The sequence below is a fragment of the Sus scrofa genome, chromosome 2, assembly GCF_054392235.1.
Source record: "Sus scrofa isolate SSC_HxYL_T2T_F1_AM1 chromosome 2, Sscrofa_HxYL_maternal_Yorkshire_Landrace_v2.0, whole genome shotgun sequence".
In the NCBI taxonomy this organism is placed as follows: domain Eukaryota; kingdom Metazoa; phylum Chordata; class Mammalia; order Artiodactyla; family Suidae; genus Sus; species Sus scrofa.
In genome coordinates this window covers 150229565-150257286 of record NC_139384.1, presented here as the reverse complement: position 1 = coordinate 150257286, position 27722 = coordinate 150229565, and the positions used below count along the sequence as shown (strand labels likewise).

Here is a 27722-nt window from a genome sequence, read left to right as displayed (position 1 = left end):
GGCTCTGCCTTTTCCCTGGTAAAGTAAAGGCATGTCATTCTTTTCATTTGTCATCCCCTTTTCAAGGACTTGGATTCCACAACAAACACTTTCTCTCTTTCACTCTCAGTTTCTCCCTCCATATTGATTTATCCTCATCAACAACCTGTTATCTCCCATCTTTAGGGAAAAAGCCCTCCCTTTATTCCATATCCACCTGTTGCATTTCTCTGCAACACTTAACAGCACAACATCTTTGACTCTGCTTCCTCGCTTCTCATTCCCTCTCAGTTCCCCCTGTTTGCCTTCTGATTCCCTCACTCCACTAAACATTTGTTTGTCATGGTTACACATGACTTCGATGCTAACTGGTAGAGTGGTCTCTATTCTAATCTTAGGCGATCTCTCAGTAGTGTTTGCTTTCGATGACTGCTTCCTCATTTTTAAAATCCGCTTTACTGAGGTATAATTTACATACCTTGATATTCACCTATTTAAATTGTATAACTCAGTGTTTTCAGTATAATCCCAGAGCTGTACAGCCATCACCCATCCTAATGTTAGAACAGTTTAGTCGTCTCTGGAAGAAACCCTGCACCTGTTAGCAGTTGTTCCTCATTTTCCCCTTCTTCCCTGTCGCAGCCATTTACTTTTTGTTTCTGAAGATTTGTTTATTCTGGACATGTCATATAAATGGAATCATATAATATGTGGTCTTTTGTATCTGACTGCTTCCACTTTAGCAAAACATTTTCAAGGTTCAGCCATGGTATGCCATGCATTAGTACTGCTTCATTCCTTTTTCTTGCCAAATAATATTCACTTGTAAGAATATGCTACACTTTGTTTATCCATTCATCAGTTGCTAGGTATTTAGATTGCTTCCATTTGGGGGTTCCTTTTTTTTTTTAAATGGCTACACCTGTGGCATATGGAATTTCCCAGGCTAGGTTGAACTGGCCTACGCCACAGCCACAGCAACATGGGATCCGAGGTACATCTGTGATACACCTCACCTTGCAGCAACGCTGGATCCTTAACCCACTGGGCAAGGCCAGGGATCAAACCCACATCCTCATGGAGACTATGCTGGGTTCCTAACTGTTGAGCTACAATAGGAACTCTTAGGGTTCTTACGTATAAAGCTGCTCTGAAAATTTTGTTCAAGTGTTTTTTTTTTTTTTTTTTTTTTGGCTGGCCCGAGGCATAAGGAGTTCCTAGGCCAGGGATCAGATCCCAGCCACAGTTTCGACTTAAGCCACACCTATGGCAATGCTGGATCCTTAACCCACTGGGCTGGGCTGGGGAGTGAACCTATGTCCCAGCACTCCCACCATGCCACTGATCCCATTGCACCACATCGGCAACTCCTGTGTTCCAGTTTCTATGTGGACGTTATGTTTTCATTTCTCTTAGATCTATACCTAGGAGTGAGATTTCTGGGTCATATAGTAACTCTGTGTTTCAACTTTTATTTTTTTATTTTTATTTTTCTCTTTTTAAGGCCACACTTACAGCATAGGTAGTTCCCAGGCTGGGGTCGAATCAGAGCTGTACCTGCCAGCCTATACCACAGCTACAGCAACACCAGATCTGAGCCATGTCTGCAATGCCAGATCCTTTAACCCATTGAGTGAGGCCAGGGATCAAACCCACATCCTCATGGATACCAGTTAGATTCTTCACCCTCTGAGCCACAACAGGAACTCCCAGTTTCATCTTCTAAAGAACCACCAGACTGTTTGTCACAATGGCTGCACCATTTTACATTTCCATCAGCAACATATGGGGGTTCGAGTTTTTCCACATCTTCACCAGAACTTGTTATTGTCTATCTTTCAGATTATAACTATGTGGAATAGATTCAATGTTTGTGTCTTCCTGCACATTCATATATAGAAAGTAATTCCCAATGTAACGGTATTTGGAACCTTTGGGAGATAATTAGGGTTATATAGGTCATGAGGCTGGAGAGCTCATGATGTGACTGGTGCTTTTGTAAGGGGAAGAAGAGATCAGAATGTGTGCTGTCTCTGTCTCTGTCTCTCCTGCTCTCTCAGCCATGTGTGAACACAGGAAAAGACTGCACACAGGAAGCATTCTCTCACCGTAACTCAGCTCTGCTGGCACTCAGATCGCAGACTTTCACCCTCCAGAACTGTGAGAAATCAATTTCTGTTTTTAAGCCACCCAGTAGGTGGTATTCTGTTATGGCACACCTCATTCTTTTTTTTTTTTTTTTTTTTTAATTTCCCCTTTTTCGGCTGCACCCATAGCATATGGAAGTTCCCTGCCAGGAATCAAATCCAAGCTGGAGCTGGGACCTCTGCCATAGCTGCAGCAGTGCTTGATCCTTAACTCACTGTGCCAGGCTGGGGATCAAACCAGTGCCTCCACAGATAAGCCAGATCATTAATGCACTGTGCCACAGTGGGAACTCACAGATCTTATTCTGGAAACACTTTCTTATTTGGTTTCCAGGATGTCACACTGTCCTGGGTTTTGTCCTATCTCACATGCTACTCTTGCTCAGTCTCATTTGTGTCTTTACCTCATCTTCCTCCTCTTCATTCTCCTTGTCTTCCCCTAAACTTCTAAATGTTGGAGTGCCTAGGACTCTGTCTTGAGATAATTTTGTCTACACACTCTTGCTGTGTCATTTTGTGTCATGACTTTGACTACTATGTGCAGAATGCTTCCATATTTACATCTGTAGCCCTGACCCTGCCCTGATCTTCAGACGGCTCTATACTTTTGCTTACTTAACAACTCTTGGATGTCTGTCTAGTAGGAATTGCAGATAACATGTCCAAAACAACGCATAATTTTCACCCATAGGCCTGCATCCTTTCTAGTCTTCCAAATTTCAGTAAATGGGGTTGCTGTCCATCTGTTCAAGCCAGAAGCCTCTGAGCCATTCTTGATGACTCATGTTCTTTTCCATCCTATATCCTGTCCATCAGTGAGTCTCTCTTGACTCTGCTGTCACCCTGTATTTGACTTCAATTTCTTTTCACTTGTCTCACTGGTGTCCTAGTGCTCAAAATCGTGTCTTCCTTGGATTACTATGGTAGACCCCTAGTAGTTTCCCTGCTTCTGTTCTAGTCTAATTCATATAGCCGCTGGTCATCTTTTAAAATTTTAAGACATCAGGAGCTCCTGTCGTGGCTCAGTGGTTAACGAACCTGACTGGTATCAATGTTTCGGGTTCAATCCCTGGCCTTGCTCAGTGGTTGAGGATCCGGTGTTGCTGTGAGCTGTGATGTGGGTCGCAGACCCGGCTTGGATCCTGAGTTGCTGTGGCTCTGGTGTAGGCCAGCGGCTACAGCTTTGATTCGACCCCTAGCCTGGGAACCCCCATATGGTGCGTGTGTGGCCCTAAAAAGACAAAAAGACCAAAAAAAAAAAAAAAGATGCAAGAACCTGAGCTTATTCACAACACATCAGAGGAAAGAGTCACAATGGGTGAGAGAGCACAGAAGATTGGGGACAGGAAGGGATGGCAGGTGATTGAGCAGACAAGGCCACAGAGTCTATTCAGACATTAGTGACAGGCCCAGGGCTCTGGAGGACAAGCAATGAAAAATTAAGCGAGTGTGTCAGGGTGAATGTTCTTGCTTCCTTTCTCTTCTCTATTCTCCTTCCTTTTCTCTCTCTTTTCATTGAATTGTAGGCAGGTGAAATATGCCTTATCTTATCACTGGTCTTTCCCAATAGCTTTTCTAAAGTGTTGACTACCATGTATTTCTAGGAACTGTGCTCAGCCCTGTCCAGTGGGGTGGGTCTGAGATGCCAGGCAGTCCTGAATGGGTGGGCTGGCAGGAGGGTTAGAGTGTTGCAATAACATCAGGCACATTTTCTTTCTTTTCTTTTCTTTCTTTTTTTTTTTTTTTTTTTGTCTTTTTAGGGCCACACCCATGGCATGTGGAGGTTCCCAGGCTAGGGGTCAAATCGAAGCTATAGCTGCCAGCCTACACCACGGCTCACAGCAATGCCAGATCCTTAACCCACTGAGTGAGGCCAGGGATCGAACCTGCATCCTCATGCATACTGGTTGGATTCATTTGTACCTCATGACAAATGGCAGAGTGCCCTTTTGGAAGATACCTTGAGTAAATAAAAATGGAACATGTATTGGTTTGCTAGGACTGCCATAACAAAATAACAAAGAATAGGTAGTTTAAACAACAGAAATTAATTTTATCCCAATTTTGAAGGCTGGAGGTTCAAGATCAAGGTGTTAGCGGGCTTGAGTTGTTCTGATACCTTCTCCTTGGCTTGCAGATGACCACCTTCTTGCTGCCCTTCACATCGTCATTCCTTTGTGCATGTACATATGCCCTTGGTGTCCCTTCTTCTTTGTTTGTTTGTTTGTTTTGGTTGTGCCCACAGAATGCAGAAGTTCCCAGGCCAGGGATCAAAGTCATGCCATAGCAGTGACAATGGGTCCTTAAGCCGCTGAGCCACTAGGGAACTTGCTCTTCCTCTCATAAGGACACTAAAACAGTGCTGGATTACGGCTGTATCCTATGGGCCTCATTTTAAATTAATCACCTCTTTAAAGACCTTATCTTCAATTATAGTTCTATTCACAAGTACTGGGGGCTAAGGCTTCAAAGTATGGATTTGGGGTGGGGGAGGATAGAGACATAATTCAGGCCATAACAGAACTCTAACTACAAAAAAGAAACTCTTGAGTATAATAAAAAGTTGACTTAAAAAAAAAAAAAAAGGCAGAGTTGTTACTGTCTGAAAATATAGCTGGCCAGTTTCCCCTTTCTTCCTCAGCTCATTCTTTTCTTTTCTCTAGTTTTCTTTTTCTAGGTATAATTAGATAGAGTAAAATATGTCCTAACCACCATATTCAATTAGGTTTTTCTAATAAAGCTTGTAGGAGGAATGGAAAGCAAAGGCTGTCTAAATTTCAGTTCTGTTTTTAAACATTTTTGTTTTGGATGGCTGAGATACCTGTAAGCAGGTAAAGCCAAGAAGCATACTCAGGCAGTGATCTAAAAGGTCAAGCAGGAAAAAAAATTTTCTCCCTGAATGATCTGAGGGGTAGGAAGTTGACAGAATCATTTAAGTGTTTATAAAACATTCCTTATTCATGGTCCCTATCTTAACCCATCTAATTTACAAAAAGAATCTAACATCCTACTTACCTTGCATTTATCCCAGCTTTCTAAATGTCTCTCAGATGTGCTTGTGTTGTCTCCTGTCATTGCTACCCTGTTCCTGTATGTAAGCTTGTGCTAGACACATGCGGCTATGAAGTTTTCCTAGTCAATAGCAAGCCAGTACTCAATCCTCAGTAATGGGGTGTGAAGGATTATTATTATTATTTTTTAGGGCCACATCTATGCCATATGGAAGTTCCTAGGCTAGGGGTCAAATCGGAGCTACAGCTGCTGGCCTACACCACAGCCACAGCAGCTCGGGATCTGAGCCATATCTGCTGCCTACATCTCAGCGGGAACTTCTGTCTTAAACCAATATAGGAGAAACTGTTACTTCAGAATTTACAGCTTAGATGGAAAAATAAATTATGGTCTTATTCCTTTTCTTTCAGAAATTCATCTTGTACCGCTTTCACATTTCTTTGGATGGTTCTAGAATAAATTTCTCCAGGGAGTTTCTGTCATGGCTCAGTGGTTAATGAACCCAACTAGTATCCATGAAGATTCAAATTCGATCCCTGGCGTCATTCAGTGGGTTAGGGCTCTGGCATTGCTGTGGCTGTGGCGTAGGTCAGTGGTTACAGCTCCAATTAGACCCCTAGCCTGTGAACTTCCATATGCTGCAGGTGTGGACCCAAAAAAACAATAAAGAAATAAATAAATTTCTCCAGGTCCAGTCTCTCATCTGAGTTATATAGTCTTGGGCATCCCCCAAAATAGTGCCCCATCAATATCCCAGCCACAGCAAAGCCAGATCTGAGCCACATGTGTGACCTGTGTTGCAGCCTGATCCTTAACCCACTAAGCGAGACCAGGGATCAAAGTGGCATCCTCGCAGACAGTATGCTGGGTTCTTAACCCAACTGAGCCACAGTGGGAACTCCGGAATGCTTCTATTTTCCTTTTTTTTTTTTTAATCATCAATCAGTTAGCAAATCCTGACATAATCTGAATTGTGTTTTGTAATGATAGTTTCTTATTATCTTTCTCTTTTATTTTTTTCAGTGACACTTACCAATATCTAACATGCTGTATATAATTCTTATTTACTGTCAGCTTCTCCCCACAAGAATGTAAGCTCCCCGAGGAGAGATTTTTGCCTGTTGTTTACTACAGTATTCCCATCATTCGGTATTTATTGGATAAATTGAGCACTTACTATGTGTCAGGCATTATGCTTTGCATTACATGCAGAATCCCATTTAAATTTTACCATACTGGCTAGGTGTTTTATGTTCTGATTTTGAGATATTAAAACTCAATTTAATTTTTAAAAGGTTAGGTGACTTGGCCAAAGTCACACAACTCAGTGGTTAATAGGTGGTAGAACCAGGCTATAGTTTGCCCTCAGACTTTGCAGCCTATCTATATGCCTTTAATAATATTCATATTCTTTAAATTTCAAGACATTCCCTAATATCAAGACCCTCAGCCTATCTTACTTTTCTATCAGAAACCTGATCCAGTTAAACTGCCCCTGGGAGCATATGTATCTTATAACTTTCCTCCAGATTTTGTTGAGATAAACTCCCTATAGAAATCTTATCCAGCCCTTCACTCTGTGATCCAGTGCAACTTGTACCTCTTTTAACAAATCATTCCTGAATACATCCCTTTCCAGGATACAGTAAGGAATTCCTGTTCTTATTAGCCACATGGTTTGGGGTTCTTGATCATATAATTAGTCTTACACTGTGTCCCACTGCTCGTATCTTGTTGGCACACTAAAGGGTCAATAAATGGGAGCCATTCTAACTTTCTTGCATTCCCATCTGAGCCCCGAAGGCAGTTTTCCAGGGTGCATACTTTTACGCAGTGTGCATGTGTTTCTCCCTCCGCTCCCAGTCCCACTGAAAACGTCTTTAAAATGCTAACGATTCAGTTGGGAAGGAAGCACGCAGAGAAGACGTAAACATTAAGATGATGTGTACACTGGGCTAAAATGAACATGTCCGCTGGCGGAGGAGTGCGTGAAGGTAGGCTGAGGGGCGTCGCGGGACGGCCTCACGGAGGGCCTCAGGGTGGCGGGGGTCTCGCGCTGCGCCTCGGTAGGAAAGTCTGAAGTGTTTTCGGCCTGCCGCTGTCCTCGGCCTCGGGCTCGCCTTCCCGCAGGGCCACGTGCCAGTGTTTTAGTCTCATCGCGCCTGGGGCCCCTAGAAACGGTTAATAACCGCCTTCCCCAACTAGGCCTCTCCCCTCCATCTTTGTGCGGACGGGAGGGGCGAGGACGCCAGGTGTAGCGGCCAGGCGAAATCGGGCGGGTAAAACCAGGCCCCCAACCCCAACAGTCAAGTTTTCAAAAAGCCCGCGCGTGCCGCCCCAGGTGGCATCCGTTGGGAACAGCCCCCAGCGCGTCCCCGATCAACCCTCCCGCCCCCCACCCGCCGTGGCAGGTCCAAGGCGGGAGGAGGCGTGGGGGTTGCAAGCAAGCTCCGCACACGGGGAGCGCGGGGGCCAGCGCGCATTGGGGAGCGCGCCCATCCGGCGGCTGCCGAAAACGGAAGTGAGTGCGAGCGGGTCGCGGTGATTGGCTGAACCGACACGTCTCTCAAGGGGCTGGCGCGAACGCCACTGCGGAGTTGGGCGAGGGGATACGGCAAGGGGAGGGGGAAAAATCACTGGGAACAGCCGCGGAGCAGGGAACGAATGAATCACGGACGTTCGCGAAGGGCAGCGAGAGTCCGTAGTCAGGGCGCACTGGGGATCCCGAGAGTGAAAGCGGGAGGTAGAGGCGGCGGCGGCAGCAGCACAGGCCGAGGGCTTGAATAGACCGCGGAGGGCGGGGAGTCAGTGATCAAGAGCGGCGCTGCGGTACGGTAGGCGGGACTAATGAGTGCGAGGCGGGGATTGGCGAGCAGCCCTGGGCTGCCGTACGTCGGCGGTGACGCACGCCTCGGGGAGGGTGCGCGCGCGTTCAGCGGCCTCTTTGTGTGGTGCCCAGATAGGGGAGCGGAGGTAGTGGCGGCGGTAGCGGCGGTCTCGGTTGTCTTCCAGTCTCCTCCGCTCGCCCTCTAACCGGCACCTCTCCCCTTCCCTCCCCCTTCCTCTCTTCCTCTTTCCCTTCCCTCCCCTTCTTCCCTTCCCCGTCGGTGGCCGGCGGGGGCGGCTCCAGCAACGGCTGGGCCCAAGCTGTGAAGAGGCCTTAGCCAACGATAACGGCGACGGCGAAACCTCGGAGCTCGCAGGGCGGGGGGAAGGCCCGGGCCGTGGAGATGGAGAATTCCCAGTTGTGTAAGCTGTTCATAGGCGGCCTCAACGTGCAGACGAGTGAGTCGGGCCTGCGCGGCCACTTTGAGGCCTTTGGGACCCTGACAGACTGCGTGGTGGTGGTGAACCCCCAGACCAAGCGCTCCCGTTGCTTCGGCTTCGTGACCTACTCCAATGTGGAGGAGGCCGATGCCGCCATGGCTGCCTCGCCCCATGCCGTGGACGGCAACACGGTGGAGCTGAAGCGGGCGGTGTCCCGGGAGGATTCGGCGCGGCCCGGTGCTCACGCCAAGGTGAAGAAGCTCTTTGTCGGGGGCCTTAAGGGAGACGTGGCCGAGGGCGACCTGATCGAGCACTTCTCGCAGTTTGGCACCGTGGAAAAGGCCGAGATTATTGCCGACAAGCAGTCGGGCAAGAAGCGGGGCTTCGGCTTCGTGTATTTTCAGAATCACGACGCGGCAGATAAGGCCGCGGTGGTGAAGTTCCATCCGATCCAGGGCCATCGCGTGGAGGTGAAAAAGGCTGTCCCCAAGGAGGATATCCACTCCGGTGGGGGCGGAGGCGGCTCGCGGTCCTCGCGGGGCGGCCGTGGCGGCCGGGGTCGCGGCGGCGGTCGTGACCAGAACGGCCTGTCTAAGGGCGGCGGCGGCGGTTACAACAGCTACGGGGGTTACGGCGGCGGCGGCGGCTACAACGCCTACGGAGGCGGCGGCGGCGGCTCGTCCTACGGTGGAAGCGACTACGGTAACGGCTTCGGCGGCTTCGGCAGCTACAGCCAGCACCAGTCCTCCTATGGGCCCATGAAGAGCGGCGGCGGCGGCGGCGGAGGCAGCAGCTGGGGCGGTCGCAGTAACAGTGGACCTTACAGAGGCGGCTATGGCGGTGGGGGTGGCTATGGAGGCAGCTCCTTCTAAAAAATTTTAAACGTGTGGGAGTGGATATGGGGGTAGCTCTTTCAACCACCCAAGTAGGGTCAACTCCTAAGTTCCTTCCCCTCCCAGCACCTTCCTTATTTTGCCCTTGGTGGGGAGCCACTCGTATGGCTGCTTACCCGTGGGGGTGTTGCCCTATTTGCCTGCCACCTCTCGTCTCTCCCTTTGAAGATGGACTTGGCCCCACATACACATTTTTGTGTTACAGTCATTGATGGACTCTATTTTTTTATTATTACTTGGACCTTGGTCGTTTTTATACTAGCAAAATGTCTTGTTTTAATTTGTGTTTTTTTGGGGGGGAGGGAGTGAACTTGCTGATTCTGTAGCAAAACCTGGGCGGGGGTTGGGGGGGTAGTTTACTTTGTTGTAAGGACTTGATACCTGGCTACAGCGTTTTCTATGAAATCTACTTGGATCCCATGCCCGAAATTTGGAAGCATATGTACAAAAATCATTTTTACGTTTTATTTTTAATAAATCATTGTGTTTGACCGTACATGTCTAACATTTTTTTCCTAGGATCCATTCCGTACCGTTTTAAGGGATGTTGAAAATTTTTCGTGTTAATTCTTAATTCTTGATGTGTACTTAGAGAAACTTTTAAAAGGTCCTGTGGGTTTTTTTTCCTTCCTGTTACACTGCTAGTGACGTGTTGAATTTTATCCCTTACAGGCAAAACTTTTGAAGTGGTGGATGTGGCTTTTTAAAATCTTTAAAGTTTCTCTGCGTCCATCTCTTGTACTAAGCGATTTGCTTATCATCTTGACATGGTTGGTTACTTCTTTCTATGAGAATTTACTTCAAAGTATGTACTGTGTAGTTCTAAATAGTTTGTGTTAAGCATGTGTTTTCATTCATATAAACTGTTGAGAATTTTCAGATGGCCTAGATTCATCCCTTTTACTGGTTTGTCTGTAATGAATGGTTACAAATAAGGGTTCTATTTTACCCTCAAACTAAATGCATTTTTGTATTTTCAGAGCAGGTTTAAATGTTTTTTTTTTTCCTATAGCTGAAATGTTGTCCTCATGGAAATCCTTCCCCCAACCTTTGTAGCACCATCTACTGGCAGAATGGCAGTATATCTGCAAAACAATTTGTTTAAAAACTTGTTTAACAAGGACAGTTGCATCAGATTTAGAAGTTTTGCCATCGAAGATCTGTGCAGACTTTGGTTATGTATTTACTTGTAACTAAGATGGGCTTTCCAGGAATGTAGTTATCAGTCCATATCACAATTGCCCTTTCTACATGAGATTTGAAAATGTAAACTGCTATGCATAGCTTGGGCAGTGGCCCCAAATTGCTATGACAACTAATGAACCAGCTATGTGTACTGGTATCTTACTTAGGTGCAAGTTGTAAAGCAAAACATCTGTGTATTCTGCTTGGTTAACAAATGTATATTTGTAGCCCTTTCATGCAATAGAATTCAAGTTGTTGTTTATAAAAAGCAAAACAAAACAATGATATAGGAGAAAATTGCCTTCCTGGATAGAAATATAGAATAGCAACGTTTATGGATATCGCAAATAAAGAATTCATTTCTTTACATGATCGAGTGAGAGTATGTATAACCTGGTGGGTGTGTTCTAAGTACCTATTATTCTAGTACCTACATTTGATTTAATGTTACGGTAAAATACTTGGAATTTTGCATTGAAAGCCCAAAGCTATATGTATTAAGCTTTCTGAAGGGAGATTATTGAGCTTTAAAAAGTAAAGGAGTATATTGACCCTTTTTCTCTTAGTTCTTGTCACTATATTAAGATTTAATTCTTGCTAATCTCCCCCCCCCACACACACACCCAGTGCTAGGGCTCTCCTTTCAAGAGATAGAGAGGTTTCAAGATTGCTTGATGAGTTAAGGCTAAGCAGTCACTTTGACAAAGGGTAGCTGATGCTTGGTTCATATATTAAGTTCCTCTACTGCAAATGGGATAGATGTTTTTGCACATTGAGTAAGTTAGAGTCAACTCTTGCTCTCAAATGGTTTTACAATTTGCTTAAATTTCTGTTTTTTATTCTTAGTAAAATGCGTCATACTGTTTCTTCATTTGGTTATTTGGTCTAGCTTGTTGGGGGCTCTAAGATACAGAAAATAATATGCTCAAATTTTTTATTATTACTCTGCTTGCCTATTACTCAGTTTTAGAAGAAGGATCTACTTTTCTGGTTCAGTTGCAATAGTCCACCTTTTGGAGGGTTTTCAAAGTTTAATAAGGTTGTCATTTTGTATTTCTAACAGTGACTTCTGAAAAATTACGGAAAAGGATTTCCTTTGAGTTAGAAAAGTGACTTAAGTGTTGTGTTTGGTATGTTGTCACTATATTGTATACACCTTTACAAATTTGTAATCTGGGTTGGTACTTAGTGAAGACAAAAATAGTGGTATTGTGGGGTTGCCTTTATGGCTCAGCGGTTAACGAACCTGACTAGGATCCTTGAGGATTCGGGTTCAGTCCCTGGCCTCGCTCAGTGGGTTAGGGATCCGGCGTTGCCGTGAGCTGTGGTGTGGGTCGGAGTCACAGCATTGCTGTGGCTGTGGTGTAGGCCAGCAGCTGTAGCTTTGATTCGACCCCTAGCCTGAGAACTTTCATATGCCACGGGTGCAGCCCTAAAAAGCAAAAAAAAAAAAAAAAAAAAAAAAAAAAAAAATTTCCCAAAATTCCTCTAGTCAGTTTTTATGGAAGTGTTTTGGCATGTGGGATGTAATTACTTTTATTTTTGGACTCTTAAGAATTCATAGCGGGAGATGGTACAGAACCTAGTCAGTTGAGTATTGAATACAGTTTTTGTGCTTATGCTTGAATATAATTTGAAAGATGAGCAAAGTAAAAATGAACCTGCTTTTTGTTTTGCAATTGTGAAGAACTTTTGCATTTACAGTGTTTTAGTATAAATTCAGTGGTAATCATTAGTTGAAAATGGTTTGAAAGATTGATAGTAATTTCAAATCTTAAATAGTGATAATAAATCTGAGTTATATACTGATTGTTTCCTCCTATAACTTAGTGATTTGGAACAGACTTTGTATTTAAATCTTCACAATGAACTTTTTTCTAAGCAAGGTTTAAGTATTGAGAATACCTGAGAATTTGGCATTGACAATTATTTCCCTCAAGGCCAGAAATTGTAGTATCAGTTATTTGATTTGTAGGTTTATTTTTTAAGTGTGCTTAGTTTTCTCTCAAAGTTGAGAATTTTCATTTTAAATTAAACTTTGTGTGTGTCTTTGCTTATTGGAAGTGGGCTTTGGATATTGAATTGATAAGAGCAAAACTGCATCTAGACAATGTGAGGATTTTACCCAAAAAGACCACATTTGCACTTTGAAGAGGGTAAATCTCTTCTGTTTTAACCACCTTACTGAGTCAGTGTTAGTATTTTGGTCACTGAGGAAAATTCTCTTTCCTGATTTATAAGGCTGTATTTTATTTCCTTTAAAACAGGGCAACAAAGATCGCCTCTAAAGCCGAGTAGGATGATGCCTTTTCCTTAGTGTCTTATTGCAGGTTACTTTGCTGTGCCTTTGTCACATGCTTTCTGTTAAAAGTGAACATACATTGTAAATTTTTTTTTCCAGTAAAAAGTCCCTTTCTACTGTGTTAGCTTTTAAAGTATAATTCTGTATATTTGGATTGTACTCCAAGTCACAGAAGATACTAGTAGTATTACTAGGAAACAGAAAACAAATCTTACTGAATCTTCTTGAGACTGGTGTATTTTTAAAAATAACTTTAGTAAAATTAAGCACTTAGGGAACTCCTTATAAATCAAACTGAACAAAGAATGAATAAAAATCCTTCCAACACGAGCTAATTCTCTTCTCAAGGATAATCCTTGTTAATAGGTATATTGTTCAGCTAGATCTTTTTTGTACGTGTCTACGTTAACAAAAATAGGATTATATAATTGGCAGTTTGTATATATCATTGGCATTCTTATATCAGGACAAATAGACCTTATACTTGTAATTCCTTTATAGTGTTGCATAGTGTGATTGTCTCGTAGCTGTTGATGGACATGAGGCTTCTTTCTTCCAGTTCTTGCTGCTATGAATAATGCAGTGATTATTATCATTGCAGATAATGTTTTTGCTTATCAAATGTATACTTAGTTGATGCGATGGCTACCTCAGAGTTAAATGTGCTAGGTAATGAGAACATGGCAGTTCTCTGATATAGTCATTTTTCATTTCTCAGTATGTATTCAGGGACAGGTACGAACTGATTGGCAGCACTTTTAAAGCCTTGTGGTGTATTCAACTAAAACATTTTACTGAAAAACTTGAAAGCTAGATTTTACATTCATAAAGCAGTTAATGGCCTCTGAAGACTATTATATTGTTCCTTCTCTGTTTTCTCCCAGTGCCCAAAGATAACCTCTGTTAAACACTGTGTCTACTTCTAAATAGCTATTTTCAGGGAGATATATTTAATCTTCTTTTTGAGGACAAAAAATGAGTCATTTAATTTATGCACACATATACATGAATAATAACTTAAAAGACACCCTCCTGTATCTGTACATATAACTGTCCCATAACTAAGTTATACTATAGTGTAGATGCACCATTATTAACATGCTTCCTTTGCTTATAATTTAAAACTTTTTGTAGGACTTGCAATGCCATTTGCAACATACCAAAGTGGGTCAGCCCATGTTCACAAGGTACCCATAGTTTTTGATGAGAATTTAAACAATCAGAGTGGGCATTTTAGTCAGATAAATACAGTAGTGATGACTTTGAGGGTCCAAAAAAATGTTAGAGACATTTGTACTAGTTGGACAAGATGGCAGAGGGCATTCTGCAGCTCATGCCAAAATGCAGAGCATAATGTGTTGAATTCCTTTGATTTTCTTCTTAGATTGCTAGACCACAATGACTTTAGAAGCGCATCATCTATTTTTATTTTATTACTTGCATTATTTTATGGCTTGTTAAGAGTTAATAACAAAATCAGATGAGGGGACACGCCTAGTCAGTGATGGGAATACAAATTAGTTGAGATTTAAATAAGAAGTGTGAGTTCCTGTCGTGGCTCAGTGGTTAATCCGACTAGGAACCATGAGGTTGCGGGTTTGATCCCTGGCCTTGCTCAGTGGATTAAGGATCCGGTGTTGCCATCAGCTGTGGTGTAGGTCTGTGCTGTGGTGTAGGTCGCAGACGCGGCTTGGATCCCCTGTTGTGGCTGTGGCGTAGGCTGGCGGCTACAGCTCCGATTAGATCCCCAGCCTGTGAGCCTCCACGTGCCTCGGGTGTGGCCCTAAAAAGACAAAACAAACAAACTGGTTGATTTTAAAATATAATTTTATTAGAAAACAATTTTTGCAGTGATCAAATTAGTTTCTGATGAAAGAGAAACTTAATTTGCAGTAGTTGAAAGCTTATATGTGCCCTAAATATTTTAAAAATAAAGCTAACAGTTGTATAACTTTGGGAAAGGCAGGGTTAGTTTGAAGGATGATAAGCATAAATTATTAGCCTCAAATTTGAGTTTAGCACATTATGACTGTTCTGGATGTTTAAATTTAGTCTCTTACTAAATATAGTTGTGTGGAGGTATCTTGTTGGAAAATAAGATTCATTGCTCATTTTCAAGAGAGGCAAGCAACTGTTTTGGGGAAATTGGGCTTTGACATTGGAACCTGCTTGTGGGTGAACTTCAAATTCTCTCTCAATGAGAATTTAAGGGCTACCAGATAAAACATTTATCATAAAGAAGGACTTTTTTGAAGGCTGCTTTTAAAAAAGGAATCCCATACTAGGAAGGCTGAAAAGCAGTTTAGTCTTATGTACTGACTTATTCCACCTACTTTTTAAATTTGCACTTGGAGCGGAATGATTTGAATCTTCAGAGAGGAAAAGGATTCAAGAGCATACTTTCTTAGCTCTGTGCTCTTCTTGGGCAGATTTTCTGGGGCTTCTTTGATTCTTTTACCACTTGGTGTGGTTTGCTTAAAAAAAAAAACAAAAAACTGCCTGAAATGAGTTTGTGTCATCATTTTCTCTAAAATTTTCTGTTGTGAACTTGTACCATTTAGACGGTATGCTTATTGCACAGTGTTTACTGTCAGTTTCATCAGGTATTGATTACCTTCTTGTGCAAAATATATCTAGGACCTGGTACACAACAGTGAGACAAACTCAGTTCCTTTCTTCAAGTGACTTGTGTTCTGGTTGGAATTCCATTTCTTTTGAAATCATGCTTCCTTTTCAGCATTGTGACAACATCTCAGGTTGTTCACATCATACAAACAAATTGAATTAATCTTGTTACTTAGCGTATGTTCTCTAAAATTAAAGCTTCACTCCTTCATTGATTACTCGTTATGGATATCATATGCAAGGTACCTTTTTTTCTTTAATGCTTACGTTGCAAGTGTAATTTGCTTCAGAGTAGGCATCTGATGTAGTAATTTGTAGTCCTTAAAAGACATAAATTTTGGTATCAGGTAGACCAGGTTCTGTTTCTGACCCTGTCTCCTTACTCTGTGACCTTGAACAAATTGGCCTGAACCTCAGTTTCCTTTTATTTACAAAGGAGAGACAACTAGTGATACTTGTCTCACAGGGTTGTTGAACAAATTCAGGGCTATTATTTCTGGTATGTAGTAATGTTAATATTATGATTTCTGATAAGAGATGTGAATGACTAGCAGAAGGTGTACCTTTATTTCACCCCAGCCTTATCCACAAAATATTTTCACAGTTAATGGGGTAAATGAAATATTCTTGAGATGAGCCTGTGTACAAAACAGAAACAGACTCGCAGACATAGAGAACAGACTTGTGGTTGTCAAGGGGGATGAGGAAGGGAGTGGGATGGACTGGAGTTTGGGGTTAGTAGATTCAAACTATTACATTTAGAATGGCTAAGCAATGAGATCCTACTGTATAGCACAGGAAACTATATCCAATCTCTTGGGACAAATCACGATGGAAGATGATATAAGGGAATGCATATATAGGTATGACTGGGATACTTTGCTGTACAGCAGAAATTGGCACAGCCTTGTAAACCAACTATACTCTAATAATAATAAAAAATAAATCAAGGGTAGTAACAATGCATATGTAGTCCATAGAGCACTCTAAATTTGGCTTTTAACTTAGGGCTTGCTCTTGACTTGCTGCCTGAGCTGGGATGTGGGAACCCCCTCTAAAGCTCTGCTGTTTCAAATTCTAGGAGAGATTTGAACCATGTTAGCTATCTGTAAGTGTTTAAGTATTTGTTGCTATAAGAAAGATAGAATGTGTTGAGGAGAGTGACTTCCAAGTAGTAAGAAAGATCAGCGAAAGCATTGTGGGAAGTTCCCATCATGGCTCAGTGGTAACAAACCTGACTAATATCCATGAAGACACAGGTTCAACCCCTGACCTTGCTCAGTGGGTTAAGGATATGGCACTGCCGTGAGCCGTGGTGTAGGTCGCAGACACAGCTCAGATTTGGTGTTGCTGTGGTTAGGCTGGCAGCTGCAACTCTGACCCTTAGCCTGGGAACTTCCATATGCCACAGTGCAGCCCTAAAAAGAAGAAGAAGGGGGGAAAAAAAAAAGGCAAGGGGAGGGAGATAAAACATTTGGCTTAAAAAATCAGCCACGTGGAAAAGAAGCGGTGAGAAATAGGTAATTTCCAATAAAGGAACAAATAGTAGAGACATGGTGCTTACACAGAGAAGTGTGCTAAACATTGTACTGAGTACATTTACAAATGTTCTCATTGGATCCATTCAGTAACCCTCTGCTTCGCAGATGAGGTAGCTGAATCTTATCTCAGGAAGGTTAAGCAACTTTCCCAAGGCCACCTCACCAGTGAAACGATTGAGCTGAGAGTTGAATCCCCCCGCCCCCCCAAAAAATTAAAAATTCTGAATCCAAGTCTGACTGATTCCAGTGGCCATACTTTTTCCATAAAACTTCATTTACAAATGAAGCTTCTAAATACAAGTGGCTAGTTTGTTCTGAGGGTAAAGGAGAGTTGTGGGAAATGGGGAAAGTTGGGACTGTATTACTGAGGTTTTTGAGTATCTTTATCTGTCAGGCAGTGGAAGTCACTAAAGGTTTCAGGGCAACAATAGTGGTAGTGAGACTAACTTAGATTAATCAGTACCACTTAGTCAAATAGATGGCATTTGAGTGATGTTTTAGGTGCCAAGGCTGCTGAGACCACTGGTGTTAACCAGATAGGAAAATGACAGTGTGAACAAAGAGGTAGCACTGCCAATAGACTGAAAGGAAATTTGTGGGAGTTGTGAAAGTGTAATTGGCAAATGATTGGATGTGGTGGGGGGCAGGGGGGCAATAAGAAAGAGGGAGTAGTTGAATCAGAATTACTGTGTAAGTAGGAGAGTGGTGATGCCACCAGGAGTAGCAAGGGGAGACTTAGAAGAAAGGTTTGAACGTAGTGAGTTGAAGATGTTGCTCAGCACATTGAAGCACTGTGTCTCTTGCAGATAGTTTTACAAAACGGTTACTGTGCCAGATGTTCTGTTTTTGCCCTTCCTGATCCACTGTATACTTTCCTGTTCTTTGCTGTGTTCTCGCAAGGTTGATTCTTAAAGAACTACAGACTCTCTTTGGCTTCATGTTGGGTTTGAACAGTGGGGGAAGTGATAGGAGGTTTGGAGAATGAGAGAAAGGTGAGGTCAAGATATTCCCCCCCGCCCCCGAGACTCCCAAGTACACATACTCACAAGTAGGTCATCAGGGACTACAGCTCTGTTCCGGTGGCCCTCCCTTACAGCTCCAAGTCTTCTCTGGCTTCTGGTTCTCCCACTATTGCTACCTTAGGCCCCCTTTTTCTAGCCCCAAGATGGTTCACCAAACCTTGTTGATTTTTCTTAAGTGTGCCCAAACCCTTGTAAGTAGTTGCTTTTATTAAAACTCTTCAGTAACTGTTTGAATGTGCCATCTGTTGTCATCTCTAAAATGAAAAAAACCTCTAATCCTTCCACATTCTCTAATGACTTGATCTCCCAGGCACTACCAAGCTTGGAGAAGACCTAGCTATTTGCACCAAGTTACTCTTCCCACCTGTCATGCATTTTCCCCATGTTATTTGAAATTCAGTGTCTCCCAGTTTCCTACTATGTCAAGTTAAATTTATGACTGTTTTACTTGATGATTCAGCTGGAAATGAAGCAGTGAACAAGAGACAAAAATCCTTGCCCTCAGTAGAGCTTATATTTTAGTAGGGAGAGAGAGAGAGAGAATGAAGCATAATAAATTGTATGATATGTTAGAAAATAATGAGTGGTATGGAAAAATTAGGGTAAGGAGCTGGGAGTCTGCAAGGCAAGATGTTTGTGAAGGTAGTTTGAAAAAATGCTTGAAGGAAATGTAGGTATTTAGGGAAACCATTCTAGGTAGAGGGTTAAGAGCAAAAGCCCTGAGGCAGGGTGGTGCCTGGACTTTTTGAGGACCAGTGACTTTGTCAGGGTGGTTGGAGTTGAGAGAAGAGGAGCGAAGGAGTAGCCGATCATGTCAGAAAGGGGCCAGATCATGTAGGGCTTTGTAAACTGTTGTAAGGGTTTTGGCTTTTACCACATGCATGATGAACTATTTCAGGGTGTTTTTGTTTTGTTTTTTTCTTTTTTTGGCCTCTTTGTGGCATATGGGTTCCCTAGCTCGGAGTCAGATCTGAGCTGCAGTTGTGACCAACGCCGCAGCTGTGGCAATGCTGGATCCTTTAACCCACTGTGCTGGGCTGGGATTCAAACCTGCATCCTGGTGCTGCACAGACCCTGCTGCACAGGGGGAACTCCCATTTCAGGGTTTTGAGCAGACAGATACCATGATCTGCCTTGAATTTTCAAAGATTCTCTCTGATTTTTTTCTTTCTTAGAACAAAATTCCTATTCCTTTAGTTGGTATGGTTGGTTTCAATGAGGGTTTCTGAGAAAAGCAATCAGAACAACTTGGATTAAGGTATAAAAGACAGTCTTTAATTCTATTATAGGCATGTGCTTTTTTGAGAGAGAAATTATTCTTTTTGGTTGAAATGACTAATTGTGACTTCCTGTCTTTAGAGGGAATGACTTGCAAGGTTGGCCCTTGTCTGGACACTTGGATTTAGGGAGTGTTCCCACTGTTCTCTAATTGAAAGTGTGGTTTACTGTGTCTAGATGGTGTAAGCAGTGTGATTTATGCTAAATCCTTCTGGGGGGTCTGGAGTTTTGATATATACTAGGCAGTGAGTACCTATAAAACCTTGAGTACTGAGTACCTGGGCATGAATATCACACATGAGTGTATTCTGTGTGACCTCTCATGGTAGAGCGAGCGAGCATAAAGAGGCCTGCACTTGGGGTCCTCCAGACTCTAGCTCTGTCTTTTCCCCAAATGATCCCACTGCGTATCTTCACTACATGGCTGTAATAAACTTTAGCTGTTGAGTACAGCATTTACTGCTGAGTTCTGTGAGTTCTTTTAGCTCATCCCTGAACCTGGCATTGATGTTGGGAACTGCGGAAATTTAAACAAAAATTTAAAAAAAATTTTTGGCTACCCTCGCGCATGTGAAAGTTCCCAGGCCAGGGTTCAGACCCGCGCCACAGTTGTGACCTGTGCCGCAGCTGCGGCAACGCTGGATCATTAACCTGCTGTGCTACTGGGGAACTTCTAACTTCTTTTTTTAAAAATTTTAATAGTATAACCACATTTAGTGGAAAACATCAGGTTGTGGGTAAAAGGTGCACTTTTGGAAAACCTATCACATACGTCAGCCTGCTCTCTGTCTAGCAGAGAGCTCTTCTGAGCATGTTCTGCTTTGTTAGTTTCTTTCATTTTTCCCCAAATCTCTAGGTCTTTTCATTATTGCAGCTTTTAGCAGTTTTGAGCCGTGGTGTCTCACGCCATCGTGTAAATCTTTTGTAAAGCAAGTTTATAAAAAGGAGTGCCTCCTACAGATCTTTAAAATCATCTCAGTGAAGGCTCTTGTTGACGTAGGTGCCATAAATAATTCCTTAGGGGGATAGGAAGTATAGCTACTAGGAGCTACAGCATGGGATAACAGGTGTAGGTATGTCAGTGGTAAAAGGAACACACTTTGCTTGTAAATTCTGCAATGAAATGTGTATCTACTGATTTAACTACTTTATATTATTACTCCCTTGAGAAGGAAGTTATTCTGTTCCAGTCGTGTAATAAGGTTTTGGTACGGAGAATATGAGACTTGGGTCTCAGCGGGGAAATTGTGGCAAAAACACCCATTTGACATGTCTCTTCTGAATTTCTATTTATTGCTGACTTCAGAGTCACATCCAGTTCCCTTTGAATCTCTGGATCCATATATCTGTGAGCGTGTAAGCTTTTATTTTCATTTGTTGGAACTATTTGCTTTCCTCCAGTTGAATTTAATCACAATTTTGTATTTTTAAAACCGAAATTGCAGACAGTAACATCTCCATCAGGCTGGAAAAGATGATGAATGAGGAGGGTAAAAATGGATTTATATTTAGTAGGAACCATTAAAGTGTCCATATCTTTATCTTCCTAGGACTCCGGTACTAGGAATTTAACAAATCCACTGAAAGCAATTCAGTAAAAGGAAAACAGTCATTTCGCAAAGATGGTCATTGTAACATCTATGGCAAGAGATTAGAAACTATGAATGTCAGACATTAGGGAAATGTGTGCCAAATTGTGCTCTGAATCTTGAGAATATTAAAAATTCATTGTCCACTAACAGGTGAATAGATAAACAAAATGCATATATACACAGTGAAATATTATTCAGTCATAAAAAGGAATGGAATTCTGATACATGTTACAACATAGATGAACCTGGAAAACATTATGCTAAGTGAAATAAGTCAGCCACAAAAGTACAAGTGTTTTATGATTTCACTTATATGAGTTATTTAGATTAGGCAGATTCACAGAGACAGAAAGTAAAATAGAGGTTACCTGGGGCTTGGAGAAGGAGGGAATGGAAAGTTACCGTTGACTGGGTAGAGTTTCTTTGGGGGTGATGAAAAAGTTCTGGTGATGGATAGTGATGGTGGTTGCCTAACATCGCAAGTGTTCTTAATGCCACTGAATTGTGCACTGAAAAATGGTTAACATGGTTATTCTACCACAATGAAAATTACAAAAATACACAATAATAATATACATTTTGTGTGATATAATATGTAGATGTATTAAAGTAGTGAAATTAAACAATTAAAAATTTCAAATTGTTTTTAAAAATTTTAAATGAAGTCATCAGAAATTGAAGTTACCCAGTTGCAGCTATTTACAATTATGAATACTCTTTTTTAAAGCTCCAGGGAATTATTTACTACATTTGCAACTTTATTTCTTTTCCTTGTGTCCTGCCTCCTCCTCCTTCAAACTGGAAGCTGTCTCTTCCACCACTGAGTTTCCATAGTATCTTTTCTTCACTTCTCTTGAGTCTCCTGGTTTTTGTTTGTTTGTTTGTTTTTTTACACTTATTTATATGTGTCCATGTGCAGTTTCCCCAGTCTGTGTAGAAATTTTTTCTTCTGTTTATTTATATTTAGTTTTCAATTTTTCTTTTTCAGCCACACCCATGGCATATGGAAGTTCCTCGGCCAGGGATCAAACAGGTGCCACAGCAGCAGCCCGAGCCATTGCAGTGACAATACTGGATCCTTAACCCACTGAGCCACAAGAGAACTCCCTGAAGTATAAATGATTTACAGTGTTGTGTTACTTTCAAGTGTACTTCAAAGTGATTCCGTTATATGTTTATATTTATTTATATATTCTTTTTCAGATTCTTTTCCATTATGGGTCCTTGTTGGTCCTATTTTATATATAGTAGTGTGTTTATTCTTGTAGAATTTATGTGGTAGCTTCCTGATACAGCCATTGTGTAGACAGAATAAGATATTCAGTGAGACTAAATTATAGGCATGTGGTTGTATGAAGGTAGAGTGACCAGAGTGTCTGAGCATACTTTCTCATGGGTTTTACACCACTTTAACCAATTCTCTGTACCTGCTAGATGTGCAGACCTTACCACACCCACATACACATCCTTGTATTCTTGACTTTGGGGCTAGGTCTCATCTATATTTTTTCGTTTCATGTATAACAGCCCTTAGCTTTCTTTGTACCCTTGACGGATAGAACTAGAGAGGTGAGATGGGGTGGCAGATAGAGGACCAATGCAGTCAATTTAAAGTTGCAAATGCCTATAAAAAAGTTGTAAGGAATTAATATTCATTCTTGAGTAGGATTTTTCAAGGAAGCAAAATTTTGCCCTCTTCCTAAATCATGGATGTAGTCATTAGATTTTGCTTTTCTTATGAAGTTATGCACATATTTACCAGCAGAGGGCACCCATTACAGGTTAAAGATTAGAGAGAAGATGGAATTATGAGGGGGACCTCAAAAGACAAACGTTTGCAATGTGCTGGCCTGTGTGAAGCACCCTGCTTATGCTATAGTTGGTCTGGCTTTTCTTTTACTCACCTGGGGTCCAGTGGTTTGCCTCCAGCTTTCCCCAAAACAATTGCTGGCTGGGCCAGCTTGATAAGCTAAGGGACCAGGAGAGCCTGGGGTAAGGACTTTATAATGGTAGGTGGTAGGAGCTTTGGATGCCAGCCTGTGTTAATATCTTTAGGGGTTCAAATGCTGTTGATCCCCATCTTCAGATGTGGTAGAGAGGGCATTAACCAGGCATCTGAGGACATGGTCCCAAGACCCCAACTTAGTGAGTGATCGAGTCAGTTTCTCTCTCTCAGCCTCAGCTGGCTTATCTCTAAAGCGGATGTAGTGCCCGCCAAGCACTGTTGTTAATAGTGGGCTCTGAGATCAGACAGACCTGGGCTCAAACCTCTGGAGCTGTGGTCAAGTTAAGTCTCAGAACCTCAGTTTCCTAACATTTTCTTCTTTTGCATATATCAGTATTATTCTTTTCTTTTCGCCCGCTCCACAGCATATGGAGTTCCTGGGGACAGGGATCAGATATGAGCTGCAGTTGCGACCTAAGCCGCAATGCCAGATCCTTAAGCCCACTGTGTCAGGTCAGGGATTAAACCTGTGTCCATTGCTCCCAAGACACCACCGATCCTGATGTTCCACAGCAGGAACCTCAGCGTTAATTCTTTTTTTTTTTTAATTTATTATAGTTGATTTACAATAGTCTGTCAATTTCTGCTACATAGCAATGTGACCTAGTCATTCATATATATATATAGTTGTGAGCCACAGGGGAAATCCATTATTCATACACACACACACACATTCTTTTTCTTGTATTATCTTCTGTTCTATCAAAAGTGATTGGATATAGTTGCCTGTGCTATACAGTAGGATCTCATTGCTTATTCATTCTAAATGTAATAGTTTTTATCTACTAACCTCAAACTCCCAGTCCACCCCACTCCCTCTCCCTCACCCTTGGCAACCACAATTCTGCTCTCCATGTCTGTGAGTCTGTTTCTGTTGTGTAGATAGGTTCATCTGTGCCATATTTTATTATTTGATTTCTATAGATAGGTTGATCTATGCCGTATTTTATTATTTGTGAGAGGGGCTGCATCTGCGGCATGTGGAGGTTCCCAGGCTAGGGGTTGAATGGGAGCTACAGCTGCTGGCGTACATCACAGCCAAAGCAACACCAGATCTGAGTCACATCTGCAGCCTACACCATAGCTCATGGCAATGCCAGATCCTTAATCCACTGAGCAAGGCCAGGGATTGAACTGACGTCCTCATGGATACTAGTCAGATTTGTTTCTGCAGAGCCATGATGAGAATTCCCTGTGCCATGTTTTGACATATGAGTGATATAATATGATATTTGTATTTCTCTTCCTGACTTCACTTAGTATGGAAATCTTTAGGTATATCCATGTTGCTGCCAGTGGCATTTTTCATTCTTTTTTATGGCTGAGTAGTAAGTATTCCACTGTGTATATGTATCACATCTTCTTAACCCATTCATCTGTTAATGGACATTCAGGTTGTTTCCATGTCTTGGCTATTGTGAGTAGTGCTGCTATGAACATAAAGTGCATGTATCTTCTTGAACTGCAGTTTTGTCCAGATATATGCCCAGGAGTGGGATTGCTGGATCATATGGTAGTTCTGTATTTAGTTTTCTGAGGAACCTCCATACTGTTTTCCGTAGTGATTGTACCAATTTTCATTCCTACCAACAATGTAGGAGTGTTCCTGTTTCTCCACACCCTCTCCAGCATTTGTTATTCGTAAACTTATTAATGATGCCTGACCAGTGTGAGGTGGCACCTCATTGTGGTTCTGATTTGCATTTCTCTAATAATTAGTATTTTTGAGCATTTTTTCATATGTCTGTTGGCCATCCATATGTTTTCTTTGGAAAAATGTCTCTTTAGGTCTTCTGCCCATTTTTCACTTGGGTTGTTTGTTTTTTTCTGTTGTATGAGTTGTTTGTATATTTTAGAGATTAAGCCCTTGTTGGTTGCATCATTTGCATCTGTTTTATCCCATTCTGTGGGTTGTCTTTCCATTTTTTTTAATGGTTTCCTTTGCTGTGCAAAAGCTTGTAAGTTTGATTAGGTCCCATTGGTTTATTTTTGTTTTCATTTCTATTGCCTTGGGAGACTTAAGAAAACATTTGTGTGGTTGTAGTCAGAGAATGTTTTGCCTGTGTTCTCTTCTAGAAGTTTTATGGTGTCTTGTCTTATGTTTAAGTCTTTAAGGCATTTTGAGTTTATTTTTGTGCATAGTGTGTCACATTTATTTGTCTTTTCATTTATTTTCTAGCTGAGCTTATATTATTGGATGACTTTTGAAAAGAAAAAAGGCTTTCTATCTTTTGACCTCCTTCACCCATTGTGCCCCACGCCAACCCCCTACCTCTAGTCACCACCAACCTGTTTTCTGTATCTATGAGATTATTTAATTAAAAAAATTTTAGATTACACATATAGGAGAGATCATACAGTACCTGTCTTTCTCTGTCTGACTCATTGCTCTTAACATAATGCACTGGAGGTCCATCCATGTTGTTGCAGATGGCAACATTTTTATATTTTTTATGGCTATATAATAGTTGTGTGTGTGTGTATATATCATCTTTATCCATTCATCTATTGGTGGATACTTAAGTTGCTTCCATATCTAGGCTATTGTAAATAATGCTTCAGTGATTTTTTTTTTTTTTTTTTTTTTTGCTTTTTAGGGCCACTCCCACAGCATATGGAGGTTCCCAGGCCAGGGGACCAATCGGAGCTACAGCCACTGGCCTCTGTCACAGCCACAGCAACATCAGATCCAAGCCGCTTCTGTGACCTACACCACAGCTCACGGCAACGCTGGATCCTTAACCCACTGAGTGAGACCAGGGATCGAACCCTCAACCTCATGGTTCCTAGTCAGATTCGTTTCTGCTGCGCCACAACAGGAACTCCACATACGTCTTTTTGAGTTAGTGTTTTCCTCAAATATGTACCCAGAAGTGGAATTGCTAGATCATATGGTAGTTCTGTTTTTAATTTTTTGAGGAACCTCCATACTGTTTTCCATAGTGGCTGTACCAGTTTAAATTCCCACAGCGTAGGAATTTTCCCTTTTTTCTACATCCTCTCCAACATTTGTTGTTTCTTATCTTTTTGATATAGCCTTTCTGACAGGTGTGGTTTTGATTGCATTTCCATGATGATCCATGATTTCCATGATGTTGAACATCTTTGATGTGCCTCTTGGACATGTGCATGTGTTCTTTGGAAGAACGTCTATTCATATGTTCTGATCATTTTTAAATCAGATTTTTTTTTTGCCATGAGTTTTATGAGTATATATATATATATATATATATATAATTTTTTTTTTTTTTTTGCTATTTCTTGGACCGCTCCCGCAACATATGGAGGTTCCCAGGCTAGGGGTCTAATCAGAGCTGTAGTCTTCGGCCTACGCCAGAGCCACAGCAACGCAGGATCCGAGCCGTGTCTGCAAACTACACCACAGCTCACAGCAACGCTGGATCGTTAACCCACTTAGCAAGGGCAGGGATCAAACCTGCAACTTCATGGTTCCTAGTCGGATTCGTTAACCACTGCGCCACGATGGGAACTCTGAGTTTATATATTTTTGCATAATAGTCCCTTATCAGGTGTATGATTTTGCAAATATTTCTCCCATTTTGTAGGTTGCGTTTTCATTTCGTTGATTGTTTCCTTTGCTGTGCAGAAGTTTTGTTGTCGTATTTGTTTATTTTTCTTTTGCTGCTTTTGCTTTTCCCTCAGTATATATTCTTGGTTCCTTGTTGTAAATTGATTGGCCATATATGCATGAATTTATTTCTGGGCTCTCTATTCTGTTCCATTGATTTATGTGTCTGTTTTTATGCCAGAATCATACCGTTTTCTTTATTATAGCTTTGTAATATAGTTTGAAACCAAGTGGTGTGATGACTCAACCTTGTTCTTCTTTTCTCAAGATGGCTTTGGATATTTAAGTTTTTTTGTAGTTCCATACAAATTTTAGCATTATTTGTTCTATTTATTTGAAAAGGCACATTGAAATTTTTAAATTAAATTAAATTAAATTTTTTTGCTTTTTAGGGCCATACCTGTGGCATATGGAGTTCCCAGGATAGGGTTCAAATTGGAGCTACAGCTGCTGGCCTATGCCACAGCTACAGCAACAACAACACGTGATCAGAGCCATGTCTGTAACCTGTGCCACAGTTCATGGCAACACTGGATCCTTAACCCACTGTGCAAGGCCAGGGATTGAATCTGTGTGCTCATGGATACTAGTCGGGTTTATTACGGCTGAGCCTCAGTGGGAACTACAGCATTGAAATTTTAATGGAGAGTGCATTAAATATGTGGATTACTTTGGGTAGTATGAACATGTTAACAATATAGATTCTTACAACCCATGAGTATGGAATATCTTTCCATTTATCTGTGTTTTCTTCAGTTTCCTTCATTAATGTCTTGCAGTTTTTCAATGTATAGGTCTTTCACCTCCTTAGCTAAATTTATTCCTAGGTATTATGCTTTTTTAATGCACTTTTTTTTTTTAATTACTAAAATGAATTTATCACATCTGTAGTTGTATAATGATCATAACTATCCAATTTCACAGGATTTCCATCCCATAACCCAAGCACATCCCCCCATACCCCAAACTGTCTCCTCTGGAGACCATAAGTTTTTCAAAGTCTGTGAGTCAGGATCTTCTGCAAAGAAGTTCAGTCTGTCCTTTTTTCAGATTCCACGTCAGTGAAAGCATTTCATGTTGGTGTCTCATTGTATGGCTGACTTCTCTTAGCATGATAATTTCTAGGTCCATCCATGTTGCTAAAAATGCTGGTATTTCATTCCTTTTAATGGCTGAGTAATATTCCACTGTGTATATGTACCACGTCTTCTTGATCCACAAATGTCGATGGACATTTAGGTTGTTTCCATGTCTTGGCTATTGTACATAGGGCTGCAGTGAACAC

The 27722-nt window shown here is 41.7% G+C and overlaps 2 protein-coding genes across 11 annotated transcripts in view; both read left to right on the top strand.

Annotated features, from left to right (window-relative positions):
- Window positions 1-27722, top strand: part of KLHL3 (kelch like family member 3) — a 288734-nt gene that overhangs the window by 130031 nt on the left and 130981 nt on the right. For 4 of the 10 annotated variants that reach the window (XM_085014702.1, XM_021084795.2, XM_085014709.1 and 1 more), the window contains exon 1: window positions 7096-7132. The exons of the other annotated variants lie outside the window; for them this stretch is intronic. The gene's annotated coding sequence lies outside the window, so the exon portion shown is untranslated. Of the gene's footprint in view, window positions 1-7095; window positions 7133-27722 lie in introns of those variants that run through there. 10 annotated transcript variants of the gene reach the window in all.
- Window positions 8079-10850, top strand: HNRNPA0 (heterogeneous nuclear ribonucleoprotein A0). Its single transcript, XM_003123970.6, has one exon. It carries the CDS (start codon window positions 8369-8371, stop codon window positions 9275-9277), a length of 909 nt encoding a protein of 302 aa, XP_003124018.1. The 5' UTR covers window positions 8079-8368; the 3' UTR covers window positions 9278-10850.

What these genes read in the sequence shown, in the direction of transcription:
- HNRNPA0 (XM_003123970.6), top strand. Translation starts at nt 8,369, where the DNA reads ATGGAGAATTCCCAGTTGTGTAAGCTGTTCATAGGCGGCCTCAACGTG.